General features: G+C 48.3%; 1 protein-coding gene across 1 annotated transcript; it reads right to left on the bottom strand.

Annotated features, from left to right (window-relative positions):
* Window positions 1-474: 474 nt before the first annotated feature.
* Window positions 475-17,561, bottom strand: LOC145337292 (zinc-binding protein A33-like). The gene is made up of 6 exons (XM_080182084.1): window positions 17,073-17,561; window positions 12,852-12,944; window positions 12,522-12,755; window positions 9,352-9,374; window positions 9,143-9,249; window positions 475-1,019 (listed from the first exon to the last, which is right to left on the bottom strand). Exons 1-6 carry the CDS (start codon window positions 17,559-17,561, stop codon window positions 475-477), a joined length of 1,491 nt encoding a protein of 496 aa, XP_080038210.1.
* Window positions 17,562-19,645: the final 2,084 nt, after the last annotated feature.

Genomic DNA, 19,645 nt, shown 5'->3' with positions numbered 1-19,645 from the left:
CTGCACATCTTTGGACACTAAGGGACAATTTAGCATGGCCAATCCACCTAACCTACACATCTTTGGACACTAAGGGACAATTTAACATGGCCAATCCACCTAACCTACACATCTTTGGACACTAAGGGACAATTTAACATGGCCAATCCATCTAACCTGCACACCTTTGGAGAAAACACACGCAGACATGGGGGGGACGGGGACGTGCAAACTCCACACAGGCAGTGACCCAATCCGGGAATTGAACCCGGATCCCTGGCGCTGTGAGGCAGCAGCGCTAACCCACTGTGCCAGCATGTTTTGTCAGGCAAAGCGGGGGAATAAGAAACAGTTCAGACCAGTATTTCCACTTCCCATTCTTATCGCTGTCTTTCCATTCTGGAGGTTAGTCCTTCAGCTGTCCATCGGGCGATAAGAATTTAAGGGCAGCGTTTGAACAGAAAGGGGAAGGAGGAGAAGTGCGGTGTGTGCTGATTAATGACCTTTGACGGTGCAGATCTTTAGCGGTTGGGAGTTCTCTCCCTGACTGTTCAAGCAGGGACTGAAGAAGGGATAAAGGCGTTCCGTGAAGATGTCGTTGAAAGTGTGGAGGTGGAGCATGTTGTCCGCATTGTAAAACGACACTTGCCCCTCTTCGTAGTCCAAGTAGACCCCGATCTTGCGGGGCTTGATGCTGATGGTCAGGATGGTGCGCGGCAGCGTTCCTGCTTTGTACTCGCTCCTCCTCAGCCACACGATCCAGTAGCCGGCCTCCGGCGTGGCCGTGATGTCCCCCTTCCTGTTGATAGACTCTGCCACCACCCCCAGGTCCCATTCGGTGCTCTCCCCCACCTCCACCTCCCAGTAGTGCTTCCCCGACATGAACCCCTCGGAGGCCAGGACGCACACGCACGGGTAGAACCTCTCCGGCGTCTCGGGAAGCAGCTGCCCTCGGTCTCCGTATCTCACGCTGGTCAGGTCATCGGAGAGGATCAGCCAGGAATGCGCTGTGTTTGGATCCAGAGTCAGGCATCTGGGAGCTGGAATCGAGAGAGCGAGAGACTGACACGTGAATTACTTAATCACAGAAAGGTTAGAGCTCATCGTACGGGCGACACGGCGGCACAGTGGTTAGCACTGCAGCCTCACAGAGCCAGGAACCCGGGTTCGATTCCCAGCTTGGGTCTGTGTGGAGCTTGCACATTCTCCCCGTGTCTGCGTGGGTTTCCTCCCAGTGTCCCCCCCCCACAGTCCGAAAATATGTGCTTTAGTTGCATTGGCCATGCTAAATTGCCCCTTAGTGTCCTGGGATGCGTAGCTTAGAGGGATTAGTGGGGCAAGCGTGTGGGATTACAGGGATAAGGCCTGGGATTGATGTCAGTGCAGACTCAATGGGCCGAATGGCCTCCTTCTACAGTGTGGCGATTCTGTGAATCCCAGAATCAAACCTTTAGTCTTTTTAAGTTAACTTACAGGATGTGGGCATTGCTGGCTGGCCTACCGATTTATTACCCATCCCTTATTGCCCCCTGAGCTGAGTGGCTCGTTCAACCACTTCAGATTCAGCCTCATTGCTGTGGGGTGTTTCTTTTCACTTATTTGTGAGATGTGGGCACCGCTTGCTGGGCCAGCATTTATTACCCACCCCTGATGACAATGGCCGTGGCCCTGGAGTCACATGTAGGCCAGACCGGGTAAGGACGGCAGATTTCCTTCCCTAAAGAACGTTAGTCAATCAGATGGATTTTTCCGACCATTAATTTAATTCTAGGCCTTTATTAAATTCAAATTTCACCATCTGCCGTGATGGGATTCGAACCCGGGTCCCCAAAGCATTACCCTGGGCCTCTGGATCACCAGTCTAGTGACAATACCATGAGGCCATTGCCTCTTCTGGCCCCAGTTCCGTTTGTTTCAATGCAGTGTTCTTTAAAGCAAAGCTTTTGAGATTGGAATGGAATGTGGGCCTCGATTCTCCCATTTTGACACACAACTTTTCTATCGGGTCACAGTGGGAGTCGCCGGCCTTGTCCCAGGATTTCCGTGTGCACCGGGCATGCATAAGCCTCTCCCAGAGCCAGAGAACAGTCGCCAGTCAAACCACGCCGCTGGTGGGGAAGGCAGGGAAATCATTTGAATCTGTTTTTAATATGTTTTCAATGCAGTTTGAATGTGATTACTGGGAACTTACCAGTCCCGACTGGATCACCCATCCCGGTGGGGTGTAGAGTAGATCCTCATGTTCGGGGAACTGGCGGGAGGCCCCGTCGGAATGAAGGGGGGGGGCAATTGGGGCCGCTCAGGGGGTCGGGCAGCGGGGGATGGTGCCCCCTTGGCATGGGTACCCTGGCAGTGCCAGCCTGTGTCCCTGGCACTGCCAAGGGGCAAAGTGCCCATCCGCGGGGGGGGGCACCTGGACACTGCCTATCAGGCATCAGGCAGTGGGTGGGGGGGGGGGCGCAGTGGAACCTGACCCTAGGGAGAAGTTGTGGGGAGGTTTGCCAGGGTGAGGGGATGGGGGAGATCATCACTGCTGGGGGGATTGTACTGGACTTTGGGGCATTCTGGATTGGGGGGGGGGTCAGGACTGGCCCGGGAATTGTGGGGGGCAGCAATCAGGCTATGGGGGGGGCAGGAGGGGCAGCACTGTGGGGGTCCCGGGTCGGCCAGCAAACGGGGTGTCTGATAGATCGGGGGCACTGCGCGAGCGCAGAGTTGCAGGCTCCAGTGTGAAGAGGACTCCCTCGCCTGGGGTTTTTTAATGAGATTTACGACTCGGACCTCTGCAACGCACAGAGTGCGGAGATCCAGGTGAGAAGCTGAACTGACAGAACAGTCAGGATCTAGAACAGCTTTCCCGCCAGGTCAGCACTTCCGGGAGAATCGCGGCTGTGAATTCTAAAGAGTTCTAATTTCGGAGGCCCTTACGAGTAACAGGCTTAAACCCAATGGGGAGGTGTTTTCCTGTCCCGCGGGCCATGGGAAATTTAGCAGAGGGGTGGGGGGTGCGGACAATGCAAAGATCCGTTGATTTTGGGAGGGATTTTCTGGTTTTTGGGCGGAAATCCCGCCCAGTGAGTTGGAATAAGCCAGCTCCACAGTCAGTCTCAGAGACTACAACTGAGAGCAACATATTAGACTAAATCACCGCTTTAGATCTCTTCAGTGTAAGCTTATTGATCATATTTACTTATTCTCTACTATTCCAGAACGAAAGCAAAATACTGCGAATGCTGGAGATCTGAAATGAACAAAACAGAGGAGAGAAAAAGTAGAATTAACGTTTGGAACCCGACCACCTCTTCCACCATGGAATCGGAGCAGCCGAGAATCCGATGACGGAAACTTCCATTGACCTTGGGTGGAAATTTCCAGATTTGCCCGAGAGAAGCCGTGAAATCCCGCCCAATATTTTAAACCCGACAAGGCTCCCCTTTTGGAACTGGGGACAAGTAGAAATGTGACGGGGTTTCTGCTGGTGATTCGGGGGTGAAAGAGAAGGTCAGGGATAGGTTAGAGGGCGGCGAGGTTACATGACAAAGATATCATTGAACAAACGGGAATGAGGAAGCCATGTGGCACAGTGGGTAGTGTCCCTGCCTCTGAGCTAGAAGCTCCGAGTTCAAGTCCCAACCCCGCAATCATAACGTGGTCAAACAGGTTGAGTGTCAACCTGTAAAGCTGATACCGGAGTTGAGGGGGTTGAGCTATGAGGAGAGGCTGAATAAACTAGGCTTGTACTCGTTAGAGTTTAGAAGAATGAGGGGAGATCTCATTGAGACGTATAAGATGATGAATGGGACGGATAGGATAGAGGTGGAGAGACTCTTCCTGCTCAAAAAAGACAGTAGGACTAGGGGGCACAGCCTCAAGATAAAGTGGGGGGGGGGCGGTTTAGAACGGAGTTGAGGAGGAACTTCTTCACTCAAAGGGTGGTGAATCTCTGGAATTCTCTGCCCGTTGAAGTGGTGGAGGCTGCCTCGCTAAATATTTTTAAGACGCGGGTTGATGGGTTTTTGATAAGAGAGGGGATTAAGGGTTATGGGGAGAGGGCGGGAATGTGGAACTGAGCCACGACAGATCAGCTGTGATCTTATTGAATGGCGGGGCAGGCTCGAAGGGCTAGATGGCCTACTCCTGCTCCTATTTCTTATGTGCTTATGTTCTTAAATCCTTCCAAACAGGCCGGTGTCTGACGGTAAGAACAGGAGAGTCATTCTGGTGTGGATGGTGCCTGTCAAGCTAGCAGCTCGGTGCAGGGAGGGAAAGTGATTGGTAATGGGAGTATTAATGAGAGTTTTACACCTTACTATCTTTCCCACTCCCTCTTGCCACCGATGCTGCCACATCCATCGAACCTTTGCAGCACTTTGTCTTTCTGTTTTATTCCAAAATTCACTATTGATTTCAGAAAAAAGTCCCAGTCTGCATCTTCCTCCAATCAGCAGGACTGTGAGTTGTCAGAGAGAGGGGAGTAACTCCACACAATGTGATCTAATTCAAGGAGCGTTCAAAAGGTCCTGGGGAGATTGTAGGGAGAAATCTATTTAAAAACTGGCAGATTTTCAGATTGGAGCAGTAAGTAAACATTATTTCTACGTGTTGGAAGTCACCAATTAGAGATTACAGGAATGAAGAAAGATTGAGCCTGAAACTGATACTTTTTATCGCCAGGTGAATGAGAGATTGGACATTAGGGATTCACAAGCCTGCTTTACAATGTGTTCAATTTTCTTTACTAACTCAAAGGGAAGTATAAACGCCTAGACTGTAAATCAGGTTCATTAAGCAGTGAAGTTTCAGCCCCGAGAATCACCGTTTAAAATATTCTTCCATGAGGTGTGGGCATCGGTGACTGGGCCAGCATGTATTATCCATCCCTCATTGCACATTCTCCCCGTATCCACATGGGTTTCCTCTGAGTGCTCCGGTTTCCTCCCATAGTCTTAAGATGTGAAGTTCGGTGAATTGACCATGTTAAATTGCCCCTTAGTGTTCAGTGATGTGCAGGTTGAATGGATTGGCCAGTCTTTGAGACTACAACTGAGAACAGTTTCTCCCTCTCTACTTTGTTCAACCCCCCGCCTCATGATTTTGAACATTTCTATTACATTTCCTCTTAGCCATCTTCTCTCCAAGGAGAACAGCCCCAACCTCTCCAATCTATCCTCATGATTGGAGTTTCTCACTCCTGGAACCATTCTTATAAACCTCTTCTCCACTCTCTCCAATGGGTTCACATTGTGTGGCTTGTATATAATACTCCAGCTGAGGTCCAACTAGTGTACAAGTTCAGTATAACTTCTTTGTGCTGGTACTCCCCTATTAATAAAGCTCGGGAAGCCAGATACAATCTAAGGAGATCCATCAAAGATGCCAAAAGACAATACCAGACCAAGCTACAGTCCCAGGCCAGCTACACCGATCCCCGGCCGACTATGGCAAGGACAGCAAGACATAACTGGCTTCAAGATGAAGGCAGGTAAAATCGCCAACTCCAATGCACCCCTCCCTGATGAGCTCAATGCATTCTACACCCGTTTTGAGCAAGAGGTCAGTGAGAGCATGCCCTCCATCCTGGAAGCCCTGGATGAACCTGGAAGATGTGTAGGTTAGGTAGATTGGCCATGCTAAATTGTCCCTTAGTGTCCAAAGATGTGTAGGTTAGGTGGATTGGCCATGCTATATTATCCCTTAGTGTCCAAAGATGTGTAGGTTAGGTGGATTGGCCATGCTATATTATCCCTTAGTGTCCAAAGATGTGTAGGTTAGGTGGATTGGCCATGCTATATTATCCCTTAGTGTCCAAAGATGTGTAGGTTAGGTGGATTGGCCATGCTATATTATCCCTTAGTGTCCAAAGATGTGTAGGTTAGGTGGATTGGCCATGCTAAATTGCCTCTTAGTGTCCAAAGATGTGTAGGTTAGGTAGATTGGCCATGCTAAATTGTCCCTTAGTGTCCAAAGATGTGTAGGTTAGGTGGATTGGCCATGCTAAATTACCCCTTTGTGTCCAAAGATGTGTAGGTTAGGTGGATTGGCCATGCTAAATTACCCCTTTGTGTCCAAAGATGTGTAGGTTAGGTGGATTGGCCTTGCTAAATTGCCCCTTAGTGTCAGGGGGATTAGCTAGGGTAAATGTATGGATGGGGCCTGGGTGGTCAGTGCAGACTCGATGGGCTGAATGACCTCTTTCTGCACTGTAGCATTCGACGATATTCTATGAATAGTCCCTCCAGCCTGAAAAATATCCACTGTGCGTGACTCTCTACTTCCTATTATTCGGCCAATTTTCTATCCCTGTTACTGCTGCTGCCCCTTTTAATCCGTGAGCCATGACTCTTCAAATTATTCTGTTGTGTTGTGCGTTGCAACTTTCTCCCAGGGAAAGCGGTGTGGTAGCACAGTGGGTTAGCACTGCTGCTTCACAGCTCCGGGGACCTGGGTTCGATTCCTGGCTTGGGTCACCGTGTGGAGTTTGCACATTCTCCCCGTGTCTGCGTGGGTTTCCTCCGGTTTCCTCCCACAGTCCAAAGATGTGCGGGTTAGGTTGATTGGCCGGGCTAAAAAATTGCCCCTTAGTGTCCTGAGATGGGTAGGTTAGTGGGTAAATATGTAGGGATATGGGGACATGGGCTGGGTGGGATTGTGGTCGGGGTGGACTCGGTGGGTCGAATGGCCTCTTTCTGTAGTGTAGGGTTTCTATGATTCTAGATCGTCCAGTGCTTTACTGGAGCAATCCGCAATGAGGTAGCCTCGTAACAGAGGAGGATGTTATTATTACTGAGAGCACATTGAAGAAACACACTGAGCAAACCTTATCAGTCTGACTGATGCAAGGACAGTTCCGTATCTATGCAACTGCAAAGATCAACAATGGGTGTATATAGCTGCACCAGGCTAAAATTACTTTGTTTTGGTCACAGATGCATCACAAGCACATTTTGTACAGGAAGTATACAATGTTCGTTTTTAATCAGCTTGGTAACTGTTTAGGACATTACGTTATTAAAGTGCATGCATTTACAGTGTATCGTAGGGCAAGAGAAAAATTTCCTGTCCATTGCGCTAATTAACCCCTGTCCAACCTTGAGGATTAAAACTTCTGAAAGAAAAGCAACAGTTTAAAGTTTTATTTGCAAGTATGCTCACATTGACGCTGCAATGAAGTTACTGTGAAGATCTCCAAATATCCTCGCTCTGGTATTTGTCTGGGTACACTGAGGAAGGATTTAGCACGGCCAAGCTATGCACAGCGGTTAGCTCTGCTGCCTCACAGCGCCAGGGACCCGGGTTCAATTCCAACCTCGGGTCACTGTCTGTGTGGAGTTTGCACGTTCTCCCCGTGTCTGCGTGGGTTTCCTCTGGGTGCTCTGGTTTCCTCCCACAGTCCAAAGATGTGCGGGTTAGGGGTATTGGCCATGCTAAATTGCCCCTTAGTGTCAGGGGGGATTAACGGGGTAAAATGTATGGGGTTATGGGGATAGGGCCGATGTGGGATTGTGGTCGGTGTAGGCTCGATGGGCCGAATGGCCTCTTTCTGCACTGTAGAGATTCCGTGGATTCTAACCAGCGTGTCTTTCGGACTGAAAATGTGTGGGTCGTCCTAACCTGTTATAGAATCTGCCCAATTTTTGGCTGCCGTGCTGATATAGAACCTGGAAGCTTCTAGAATGATTAGACCAACGGCAAGGTCAGGGCTAAAGCTGGGTGACACCTTAAAACATCTGTTTAAAAGTCTGAGGATTTTGTCCCACCGTTAACCAAGCAAACGTCTCCAGTCTGTGGGCAGCAACTTATTGTCTATCAGGAGGAGAAATGGCAAAGCCGTATTGTCACCGGACAGTAATCCAGAGGCTCAGGGTTCAAATACAAGCACGGCAGAAAGTAAAATTTAAATTCAATAAAAATCGGGAACCAAAAGTCTAATTATAGAATAGAATCATAGAATCCCTACAGTGCAGAAGGAGGCCATTCAGCCCATCAAGCCTGTACTGACAACAATCCCACCCAGGTCCTTTCCCCGTAACCCCACATATTTACCCTGCTAATTCTCCTGACATGATGGGACAAATTGCCACGGGCAATCAACTTAACCTGCGCATCTCTGAACACTAAGGGACAGTTCAGTATGGCCAATCCTCCTAACCTACACATCTTTGGACACTAAGGGGCAATTTAGCATGGCCAATCCCCCTAACCTGCACATCTTTGGACACTAAGGAACAACTTAGCATGGCCAATCCCCCTAACCTGCACATCTTTGGACACTAAGGGGCAATTTAGCATGGCCAATCCTCCTAACCTACACATCTTTGGACACTAAGGGACAATTTAGCATGGCCAATCCCCCTAGCCTGCACATCTTTGGACACTAAGGAACAACTTAGCATGGCCAATCCTCCTAACCTGCACATCTTTGGACACTAAGGGACAATTTAGCATGGCCAATCCCCCTAGCCTGCACATCTTTGGACACTAAGGAACAACTTAGCATGGCCAATCCTCCTAACCTGCACATCTTTGGACACTAAGGGGCAATTTAGCATGGCCAATCCCCCTAGCCTGCACATCTTTGGACACTAAGGAACAACTTAGCATGGCCAATCCTCCTAACCTGCACATCTTTGGACACTAAGGGGCAATTTAGCATGGCCAATCCCCCTAACCTGCACATCTTTGGACACTAAGGAACAATTTAGCATGGCCAATCCACCTAACCTACACATCTTTGGAGTGTCAGAAGAAACCGGAGCACCCAGAGGAGACCCACAGGGAGAACATGCAAACTCCACACAGACAGTGACCCAAGCTGGTAATCAAACCCAGATCCGTGGTGCTGTGAAGGGGCAGTGCTACCTACTGTGCCACCCATAAATGATGACCATGAAACCATTGCCTCTTGTCGTAAAAACCCATCTGGTTCATTGATGTCGTTTGGGGAAGGAAATCTGCCATCCTTACCCGGTCTGGCCTACATGTGACTCCAGAACCACAGTGATGAGGTTGACTCTCAACTGCCCTCTGAAATGGGACACTCAGTTCAAGGGGCAATTAGAGAGGGGCAATAAGTGCTGGTCCAGCTAATGAGACCCACATCCTGTGAACAAATAATGCTTTTTTCACCTGAGTATTGTTCAGACACAAGAATATATCTTCTTACCTGGGCAGATGGTTTCGATCATCTGTCTCCATATCGTATATTGCAGAGGTCCTTTGAACATTCCCAGGGGAAGATTTCCACTTGTTAATATACCATGAGTATCTTCACTGATAATGTAAACACGTAATAATTGGTATTACAAAGTGACCTTAAAGAGTACATATATTTTTTGGTTTAGATATAGAATTTCGAGAAGAACTTCCTATTACCTCGTTTGTCCACAAGCTTCTTCCTGAAGGTAAAATAGAAGAGGCATCTTAGCCGGGTTTTGACAATCGGGTGAAGACAGAGAGATCCAGCAAGAGAAACAGCAACAGGACAACCAAACCTCAATTGTATCATTACAGGCGAACTGAACAAAGGCATATGGAACAAGACCTTTTTGTGGATAATTTATACAGAAATCAGGAGTTCTGCCCCTCAAGAGGCAAGACAAGTCTTGAGTTTGATAGATTTCTGTTGGCTAAGTGTTCCAAGGGGTACCAATGGACTTCAGATGTAGGCCAGACATTCTAATACAATGGTATATGAGGTCTCAGATTCCAAAAGCTCCTCCTCTTCCTATGCCGCAGAGGTAACCTTGACGATGAATAATCCATAGAATTCCTACCGTGCAGAAGGAGCCATTAAGCCCATTGAGTCTACACTTTCTCTCCAAAAGAGTGTCTTACCCAGGCCCACCCACCTGCCCTTTCCCCGTAACTCTGCAGATTTAACATGGCCAACCCCCTAACGTGTACATCATTGGGCACTAAGAGTCAATTTAGCAAGGCCAATCCACATAACCTGTACATCTTTGGATACTAAGTGGCAAGTTAGCATGGCCAATCCACCAAACCTGTACATCATTGGGCACTAAGAGTCAATTTAGCAAGGCCAATCCACCTAACCTTTACATCTTTGGAAACTAAGGGGCAATTTAGCATGGCCAATCCACCTAACCTGCACATCTTTGGAAACTAAGGGTCAATTTAGTATGGCCAATCCACCTAACCTTTACATCTTTGGAAACTAAGGGGCAATTTAGCATGGCCAATCCACCTAACCTATACATCTTTGGACACTAAGGGACAATTTAGCATGGCCAAACTACCTAACCTATACATCTTTGGACACTAAGGGGCAATTTAGCATGGCCAATCCACCTAACCTTTACATCTTTGGACACTACGGGGCAATTTAGCATGGCCAATCCACCTAACCTGCACATCTTTGGACACTAAGGGGCAATTTAGCATGGCCAATCCACCTAACCTACACATCTTTGGACGCTAAGGGGCAATTTAGCATGGCCAATCCACCTAACCTACACATCTTTGGACACTAAGGGGCAATTTAGCATGGCCAATCCCCCTAACCTGCACATCTTTGGAGTGTGGGAGGAAACCTGAGCACACGGAGGAAATCCATACAGAAATGGGGAGAACATGCAGACTCCGGACTTACATTGACCCGAGGCGGGAATCGAACCCGGGTCCCTGGCACTGTGAAGCAGCAGTGCTAACCACTGTGCCACCGTGCTGCCAATGATGGGCTACCAAGCTATAGTTCAAGGGGCAGTTAGGGATGGGTAACAGATGCTGGCCCAGCCAGTGACACCTGCACCCTGTAATTCGCAGCGGTGGGGACCTGAGTTTGATTCCCAGCATGGATCACTGTCTGTCTGGAGTCTGCACATTCTCCCTGTAACTGCATGGGTTTCCTCCGGGTGCTCCGGTTTCCTCCCACAGTTCAAAGATGTGCACGTTAGGTGGATTGGCCATGCTAAATTGCCTCTCAGTGTCCAAAGATGTGCAGGTTAGGTGGATTGGCCATGCTAAATTGCCTCTCAGTGTCCAAAGATGCTCAGGTTAGGTGGATTAGCCATGCTAAATTGCCTCTTAGTGTCCAAAGATGTGCAGGTTAGGTGGATTAGCCATGCTAAATTGCCTCTCAGTGTCCAAAGATGCTCAGGTTAGGTGGATTGGCCATGCTAAATTGCCTCTCAGTGTCCAAAGATGCGCAGGTTAGGTGGATTGGCCATGCTAAATTGCCTCTCAGTGTCCAAAGATGCGCAGGTTAGGTGGATTGGCCATGTTAAATTGCTTCTTAGTGTCCAAAGATGTGCAGGTTAGGTGGATTGGCCATGCTAAATTGCCTCTTAGTGTCCAAAGATGAGCAGGTTAGGTGGATTGGCCATGCTAAATTGCCTCTTAGTGTCCAAAGATGTGTAGGTTAGGTGGATTGGCCATGCTAAATTGCCTCTTAGTGTCCAAAGATGAGCAGGTTAGGTGGATTGGCCATGCTAAATTGCCTTTTAGTGTCCAAAGATGTGTAGGTTAGGTGGACTGGCCATTCTAAATTGCCCCTTAGTGATCCAGAATATGTAGGGAATGGCGGGGTAAATATGCAGGGTTATGGGGATAGGGCCTAGATGGGACTGCTGTCAGTACAGACCTGATGGGCTGAATGGCCTCATTCTGGGTTGTTGGGATTCTACTTAAGGGGACGGTTGAGATCCAACTACATTGCTACTGGTTTGGAGGTCAGATGTAGGCCAGACTGGGTAAGCACAGCTGATTTTGGGACCAGAGATGGGTGATCAGCCATGATCATAATGAATGAAGGGCAGGTCCAAAGGGCTGAATGGCCTCCTCCTGCTCCTATTTCCTATATTTGGTGAACCAGATGGATTTTTATGACAATCAGCAATCCTTCCAAGGTCATCGATAGACTTTCCAGTTCCAGTCCCTGATTGATATTTCATGATCTGCTGCAGTGGGGTTTGAACCTGGGTCCCCAGAACATTACCCTCGGGCTCTGGATTATAGTTCAGCAACAATAGCAGCACTGGGGGTGACATGGTGGCACAGTGGTCAGCATTGCATGTGTCACAGCGCCAGGGACCCGGGTTCGATTCCCGGCTTGGGTTACTGCCTGCGCAAAGTCTGCACATTCTCCCCATGTCTGCGTGGGTTCCCTCCGGGTGCTCCGGTTTCCTCCCACAGTCCGAAAGACGTGCTGGTTAGGGTGCGGGGGCTGTGCTAAATTCTCCCTCAGTGCATCCGAACAGGCGCCGGAGTGTGGCGACTAGGGGATTTTTCACAGTAACTTCATTGCTGTGTTAATGTACTTGTAACACTAATAAATAAATGTAAAAACTTGCCACTTCCCATTTATTAACAAATCAAAATTAACGTAGAGCAGGATACAAACACAAATCTCTTTGGAGAATCAGAAATTTGACTCGGTGGGTTCCTACGGCGCACTTACTTTTGTGACGTGGGTTTTTTTTCTGATTGGTGTCACAAGATGGGTGTCTGTGCGCGATCAAAGCACATTTTAATATCGAGCACGATTGAGTATAACACATTTCCCCATTTCCCGTCCCCCCTTGTACCTCCAAGAAGTTGATCAGCTCCCTTTGGTCCATTTGTGAGTGCAGCCGTGACAGCTTTAGCTGGATGGACTCCAGGTGACTCCTTATCTCCTGCAGGTTCTTCCCCATCACCTCCGAAATGTTCTCCTCGTGATCCTTGAGCTCTCGAATCAAACTCTCCTCCTTCCTGTCGAGGAACTGGTGCATCTTGGCGAACTCGGAGGAAATGAGGTTCTGCAGGCTGGTTGATTTCTCCTGCAGTTGGACAGATGAAGGAAACCGGTCAAATCTACCACGCTGGAACACCAGACAGTGAGGGAGAGACAGCAAGAGAAGTGGGAGGGAACTTACACCGATTTCTGAAATGCTCTCCTTTTCCTTTAACTTGACTTCGAGAAGAGTGATCTTCTGCCTTAGCTTATCCAAGGATGATTTCAGTCTATCCTAGGGTCAAAAGCACTTGTTTTTAAAAAGAAATATTCATACGCCCAGGTTGAAAAACAAGACAATATATCGGCTGGGGTACAATTCACTCAGCTCAGCTTGCTATGGCTCCTAATAAGAACATAAGAAATAGGAGCAGGAGTAGGCCATCTAGCCCTTCGAGCCTGCCCCGCCATTCAATAAGATCATGGCTGATCTGAAGTGGATCAGTTCCACATTCCCGCTTTCTCCCCTTAATTCCCTTGTCTATCAGAAATAGGAGCAGGAGTAGGTCATCTAGCCCTTCGAGCCTGCCCCGCCATTCAATAAGATCGTGGCTGATCTGAAGTGGATCAGTTCCATTTTCCAGCTTTCTCCCCATAACCCTTAATTCCCTTGTCTATCAGAAACCTATCTACCCGTGACTTAAATATATTTAGCGAGGCAGCCTCCCCCACTTCAACGGGCAGAGAATTCCAGAGATTCACCACCCTTTGAGTGAAGAAGTTCCTCCTCAACTCTGTTCTAAACCACCCCCCCCCCTTATCTTGAGGCTGTGCCCTCTGGTTCTGCTATCCTTTCTAAGCGGGAAGAATCTCTCTACCTCTACCCTATCCATTCCCTTTCATTATCTTGTCTCTATAAGATCCCCCCTCAGCCTTCTAAACTCTAATGAGTACAGGCCCAGTCTACTCAATCTCTCTTCATAAGATAACCGCCTCATCTCTGGTATCAGCCTGGTGAACCTTCTCTGTACTCCCTCCAAGGCCAATATATCCTTTCGCAAATAAACAAATCCTTTTGCAAATAAAGCAAATAGAGCTCCTGCTCTGGCCAAGACCACAAGAACTACAAAAGGTAGCCCAATCCGTTGACTCTGTCTACACTTCCTGCAGCCAGGACCCCAGGCTCCTCGGACATACTTTCTTCTCTGGGTGCTCCAGTTTTCTCCCACAGTCCAAAGTTACGCATGCTGGGCAGATTGGCTATGCTAAATTCTCCCTTAGTATCAGGGGATTAGCAGTGTAAATATATAGGGTTGCAGAAATAGGGCCTGGGTGGGATTGTGCTAAATGCAGACTCAATGGGCTGAATGGCCTTCTTCTGCACTGGAGGGATTCTATAATCCTTCCACATTTTTCCATCGGGAAAAAGATACAAAAGTCTGAGATCATGCACCAAACGACTCAAGAGCAGCTTCTTCCCTGCTGCCGTCAGACTTTTGAATGGACCTAACCTCACGTTAAGTTGATCTTTCTCTGAACCCTAGCTATGGCTGTAACACTACATTCTGCACACTCTCCTTTCCTTCTCTATGAATGGTATGCTTTGTCTGCAAAGAAATGATACTCTTCACTGCATACTAAAACATGTAAATTATATCAAATCAAATCAAAGAGTTGCCACTTTTATTGGACAGCTATGGCGAGAATCCCAACTTTCTTTCCATCGCATATTTGGCCATGAATCTCTCCCAGCCTTACCGCTTGGCGTACACCAGAAGCTGAGAGATTGATACTCAATCCTTTTGGCTGTATTATCATCTGATTCATGAATGTCCCTTGGGGGAAGGAAATCTGTTGTTCTTACCCGGTCTGACACAGGAGAATCCCAACAGGGCAGAATTCTATCGAGTCTGAACATCTCCCTCTGAAACAATAGTTTATCCAGGCCCTTTCCCCAACCCTATCCCCATAACCTCACACATTTACCTCGGCTAATCCATCTAATTTAGACTTCTTTTGGACACAAAAAGGCAATTTAGCATGGCCAATCCACCCTAACCTGCACATCTTTGGATACTAAGGGGCAATTTAGCATGGCCAATCCACCTAATCTACACATCTTTGGGCACTAAGGGACAATTTAGCATGGCCAATCCACCTAATCTGCATACATTTGGACACTAAGGGGCAATTTAGCATGGCCAATTCACCTAACTTGCACATCTTTGGACACTAAGCAACAATCTAGCATGGCCAATCCACCTAACCTGCACATCTTTGGACACTAAGGGGCAATTTAGCATGGCCAATCCATCTAACCTGCACATCTTTGGGCACTAAGGGGCAATTTAGCATGGCCAATCCACCTAACCTGCACATCTTTGGACACTAAGGAGCCATTTAGAATGGCCAATACAGCTGACCTACACATTCTTTGGAAACTAAGGGGCAAATTAGCATGGCCAATCCATCTCAACCTGCACATCTTTGGCCACTGAGGGGCAATTTTTTTTAAGGTTTATTTATTAGCGTCACAAGTAGGCTTACATTAACAGTGCAATGAAGTTACTGTGAAAATCCCCAAGTCGCCACACTCCAGCACCTGTTTGGGTACACTGAGGGAGAATTTAGCATGGCCAATCTACCTAACCTACACATCTTTGGACAGTAAGGGCCAATTTAGCATGGCCAATCCATCTTAACCTGCACATCTTTGGCCATTGAGGGGCATTTTTTTTTAAGGTTTATTTATTAGGGTCACAAGTAGGCTTACATTAACAGTGCAATGAAGTTATTGTGAAAATCCCCTAGTCAGCACACCCCAGCTCCTGTTCAGGTACGCTGAGAGAGAATTTAGCACCCCTAATGCACCTAACCAGCAAATCTTTCTGTGGGAGGAAACCGGAGCAGCCGGAGGAAAACCCACGTAGACATAGGGAGAATGTGCAGTCTCTGCACAGACAGTGACCCGGAATCGAACCCGGCGCTGGCGCGGTGAGGCAGCAGTGCTAATCACTGTGCCATCATGACTCCAGACCCCAGCAGTATGGTTAACTCCGAAATAATCCTGTACAGATCGAGGGCACTTCGAGATGGGCAATAAATGATGGACCAGACAGCGATGCCCAAATCCCAGGCACGAAATAATTCGCGGAATCATGCGGTCCTCAACCCTCAAGTCCTGAGGGAGGACTCGATCCCAGTATGATGTGGTTCAGAGGCAGGGACGCTAACCTACTGCGCCACAAAAGCTCAGTCAGGCAGGACTGGGGAACAACTTTAACATCAGGAGATGGAGATGTTGGGTTGACCAATCCTGATTTTTGGGTGAGTTGAGGAATGGGCGGTTGCCCCCAAAGCGCCTGTTTTTGTCTAAAGGGTAAAATCACTCCGATGCTATAGTTACGAAAGCCCCACCAACGCCTCTACTTTCTCAGAAGACTAAGGAAATTTGTCAGGTCAGCCACAACTCTCACCAACTTTTACAGATGCACCATAGGAAGCATCCTTTCTGGTTGTATCACAGCTTGGGATGGGCTCCTGCTCTGCCCGAGACCGCTTGAAACTACAAAGGGTCGTGAATGAAGTCCAGTCCATCACACAAACCATCCATTGACTCTGTCTACACTTCCCACTGCCTCGGAAAAGCAGCCAGCATAATTAAGGACCCCACGCACCCCGGACATTCTCTCTTCCACCTTTCTCTGTCGGGAAAAAGATACAAAAGTCTGAGGTCATGTACCAACCGACTCAAGAGCAGCTTCTTCCCTGCTGCCATCAGACCTTTGAATGGACCTACCTCGCACTAAGTTGATCTTTTTCTACACCCAAGCTATGACTGTAACACTACATTCTGCACTCTCTCATTGCGTTCTCCCCTATATACTCTATGAACATTATGCTTTGTCTGTAAAGCGCTCAAGAACAATACTTTTCACTGTATTCCAATATGTGACAATAGAATATCAAATGAAATCACTCCCTGCCACAGATATAAAGATATATAATCATACTGGACTGGAAGTCTTAGCTCTGTATCTCTCTCTCCACAACCAGAGCTATTGAGTTTATCCAGAACTTACCGTTTTTCTGATTTGTGAGACAGAATTAAAGTTTAAGTTTACTTATTAGTGTCACAAGTAGGTTGACATTAACGCTGCAATGAAGCTACTGTGAAAACCCCTAGTCGCCACACTCCGGCGCCTGTTTGGGTACACCGAGGGAGAATTTAGCCTGGCCAATGCAGGTCTTTCAGACTGTGGGAGGAAACCGGAGCGCCCGGAGGAAACCCACGCAGACACGGGGACAATGTGCAGTCTCCGCACAGACGGCGACCCGAGCCGGGAATCGAACCCGGGGTCCCTGGCGCCGTGAGGCAGCGGTGCTAACCCACTGGGCCGCCTTGAAATAACCCCGGTTTCACCTTGTACTTCACCACTGCCTCGTGTATCAGCATGAAGTCATGGAACTTGTGACTGCGGCCTCCTCTCCCGTCCAGGCACATCACACAGATCAGTTCCTTGTCGGTCTCGCAGAAGAGTTTCAGCTCCTCCTGGTGCTCACTGCAGTACAGTTTGACGCCAGGACTCTTGGGCTTCACTGGCGTTGCCGGGGACTGCCGGCACCCCTGGCTGGCGGGTTCCGGGTGTCCGCTGTTAGCAGGGGCCAGTTGCAGGTTCCTGACCCTGTCGGCCAGATTGGCCAGGGCCCGGTTGACCCTCAGGCTGTTGTCCCTCGACACTTTGTGGCACTCGGGGCAGCAGTATCTCCCCGTCGCCTCCCAGTGTACGCTGATACAGGTCTGGCAGAAGTTATGGCCACAGTCCAGAATCACGGGCTGCCGAAAGAGCTCCAGGCAGATGGGGCAGTTCAGGTATTTGGTCAGGCTCTCGGCATGTTCCTTCGATGCCATCTTCCAGCTTCGCCCCCTTCCCTAACTTCTCCTGTCACCTCCCCGGAGCTTTTACAATGATGCCTCTTGTTTGAGATGTTGCAGAAGTAAGTGCAGTGCTAACTGTGCAGAAACAAGGCAGGAGATACCAAGAATGTTGCCAAATTGGGTTCGAGCGATTCTGCCTTTAACCGTTCCACCCCCAAATTCTTGCCATTGGCTGCCTGACAGGCAGTGACGCCCCCAGTGGTCAGTAATGTAACTACAGCTGTTTGATACGTACTCACAAACATATACACCAATCAGGAGCTGAACCAGACCTTGTTCCAAACTGTGCAGATTACTGGGAAATGTACCATTTCAAAGGTGGTTTACTGTAAACAAGATTAAGAATTAACATTGGAACATCTGTCAGTTTCAAGTTTTAAAGCTCATTTATTAGTCACAAGTGGGCTGACATTAACACTGCGATGAAGTTACTGTGAAAATCCCCGAGTCGCCACACTCCAGCGCCTGTTCGGGCACACTGAGGGAGAATTTAGCACGGCCAATGCTCCCTAACCAGCACGTGTTTCCGACTGTGGGAGGAAACCCACGCAGACACGGGGAGAACGTGCAAACTCCACACAGACAGTGACCCAAGGCCGGGAATCGAACCCGGGTCCCTGGCACAGTGAGGCAGCAGTGCTAAAAAGAAAGAGGATCATTTTTAACCATGTTACTTATAATCATAGAATCCCTAAAATGCAGAAAGAGGCTTTTTGGCCCATTAAGTCTATACCGACAACAATCCTACCCAGGCCCAATTCCCATAACCCCATGTATGTACCCTGCTAATCCCCTGACACTAGGGGCAATTTAGCGTGGCCAATCCATCTAACCTGCCCATCTTTGGACACTAAGGGACAATTTAATATGTAGGTTAGGTGGATTGGCCACGCTAAATTGCCCCTTAGTGTCCAAAGATGTGCAGGTTAGGTGGATTGGCCATGCTAAATTGCCCCTTAGTGTTCAAAGATGTGTGGGTTAGCTGGATTGGCCATGCTAAATTGCCCCTTAGTGTCCAAAGATGTGCAGGTTAGGTGGATTGGCCATGCTAAATTGCCCCTTAGTGTACCAAGATGTGCAGGTTAGGTGGATTGGCCATGCTAAATTGCCCCTTAGTGTACCAAGATGTGCAGGTTAGGTGGATTGGCCATGCTAAATTGTCCCTTAGTGTTCAAAGATGTCCAGGTTAGGTGGATTGGCCATGCTAAATTGCCCCTTAGTGTACCAAGATGTGCAGGTTACGTGGATTGGCCATGCTAAATTGCCCCTTAGTGTCCAAAGATGTGCAGGTTAGGTGGATTGGCCATGCTAAATTGTCCCTTAGTATCCAAAGATGTGCAGGTTAGGTGGATTGGCCATGCTGAATTGCCCCTTAGTGTTCAAAGATGTGTGGGTTAGCTGGATTGGCCATGCTGAATTGTTCCTTAGTGTCCAAAGATGTGCGGGTTAGGGGGATTGGCCATGCTAAATTGCCCCTTAGTGTTCAAAGATGTGTAGGTTAGGTGGATTGGCCATGCTAAATTGCCCCTTAGTGTCCAAAGATGTGTGGGTTAGGTAGATTGGCCATGCTAAATTGTTCCTTAGTGTCCAAAGATGTGTGGGTTAGCGGGATTGGCCATGCTAATTTGCCCCTTAGTGTTCAAAGATGTGCAGGTTAGGTGGATTGGCCATGCTAAATTGTTCCTTAGTGTCCAAAGATGTGTAGGTTAGTGAATTAGCCATGTTAAATTGCCCCTTAGTGTCCAAAGATGTGTAGTTAAGTTGGAATGCCATACTAAATGCATAGGGTTACGGGAAGAGGGTGGAGGATAGGGCTTGGGTAAGATACTCTGCCAGAGAGTCAGTGCAGACCCGATGGATCGAATGGCCTTCTCTGCACTGTAGGGATGGTATGATTCTATGAAAATATGAGAGAGAAGATGGAAGTGTAAGGCTTCAGTAACGGTGAGATGAGGCTCACCTTGGTTTAAACACTCAGAGAAAGATTAAATAAGAGGTACTCATGATTAAAACAGAAAGGTTCATAAGCAGGGCATTCAGCTCCAACATAACACAGG

This window comes from Carcharhinus amblyrhynchos, unplaced genomic scaffold, assembly GCF_965287045.1.
Source record: "Carcharhinus amblyrhynchos unplaced genomic scaffold, sCarAmb.v2.hapA scaffold_45, whole genome shotgun sequence".
NCBI lineage: Eukaryota > Metazoa > Chordata > Chondrichthyes > Carcharhiniformes > Carcharhinidae > Carcharhinus > Carcharhinus amblyrhynchos.
The sequence above is the reverse complement of the archived record's forward strand: the minus strand, read 5'-3'. Positions and strand labels throughout refer to the sequence as shown.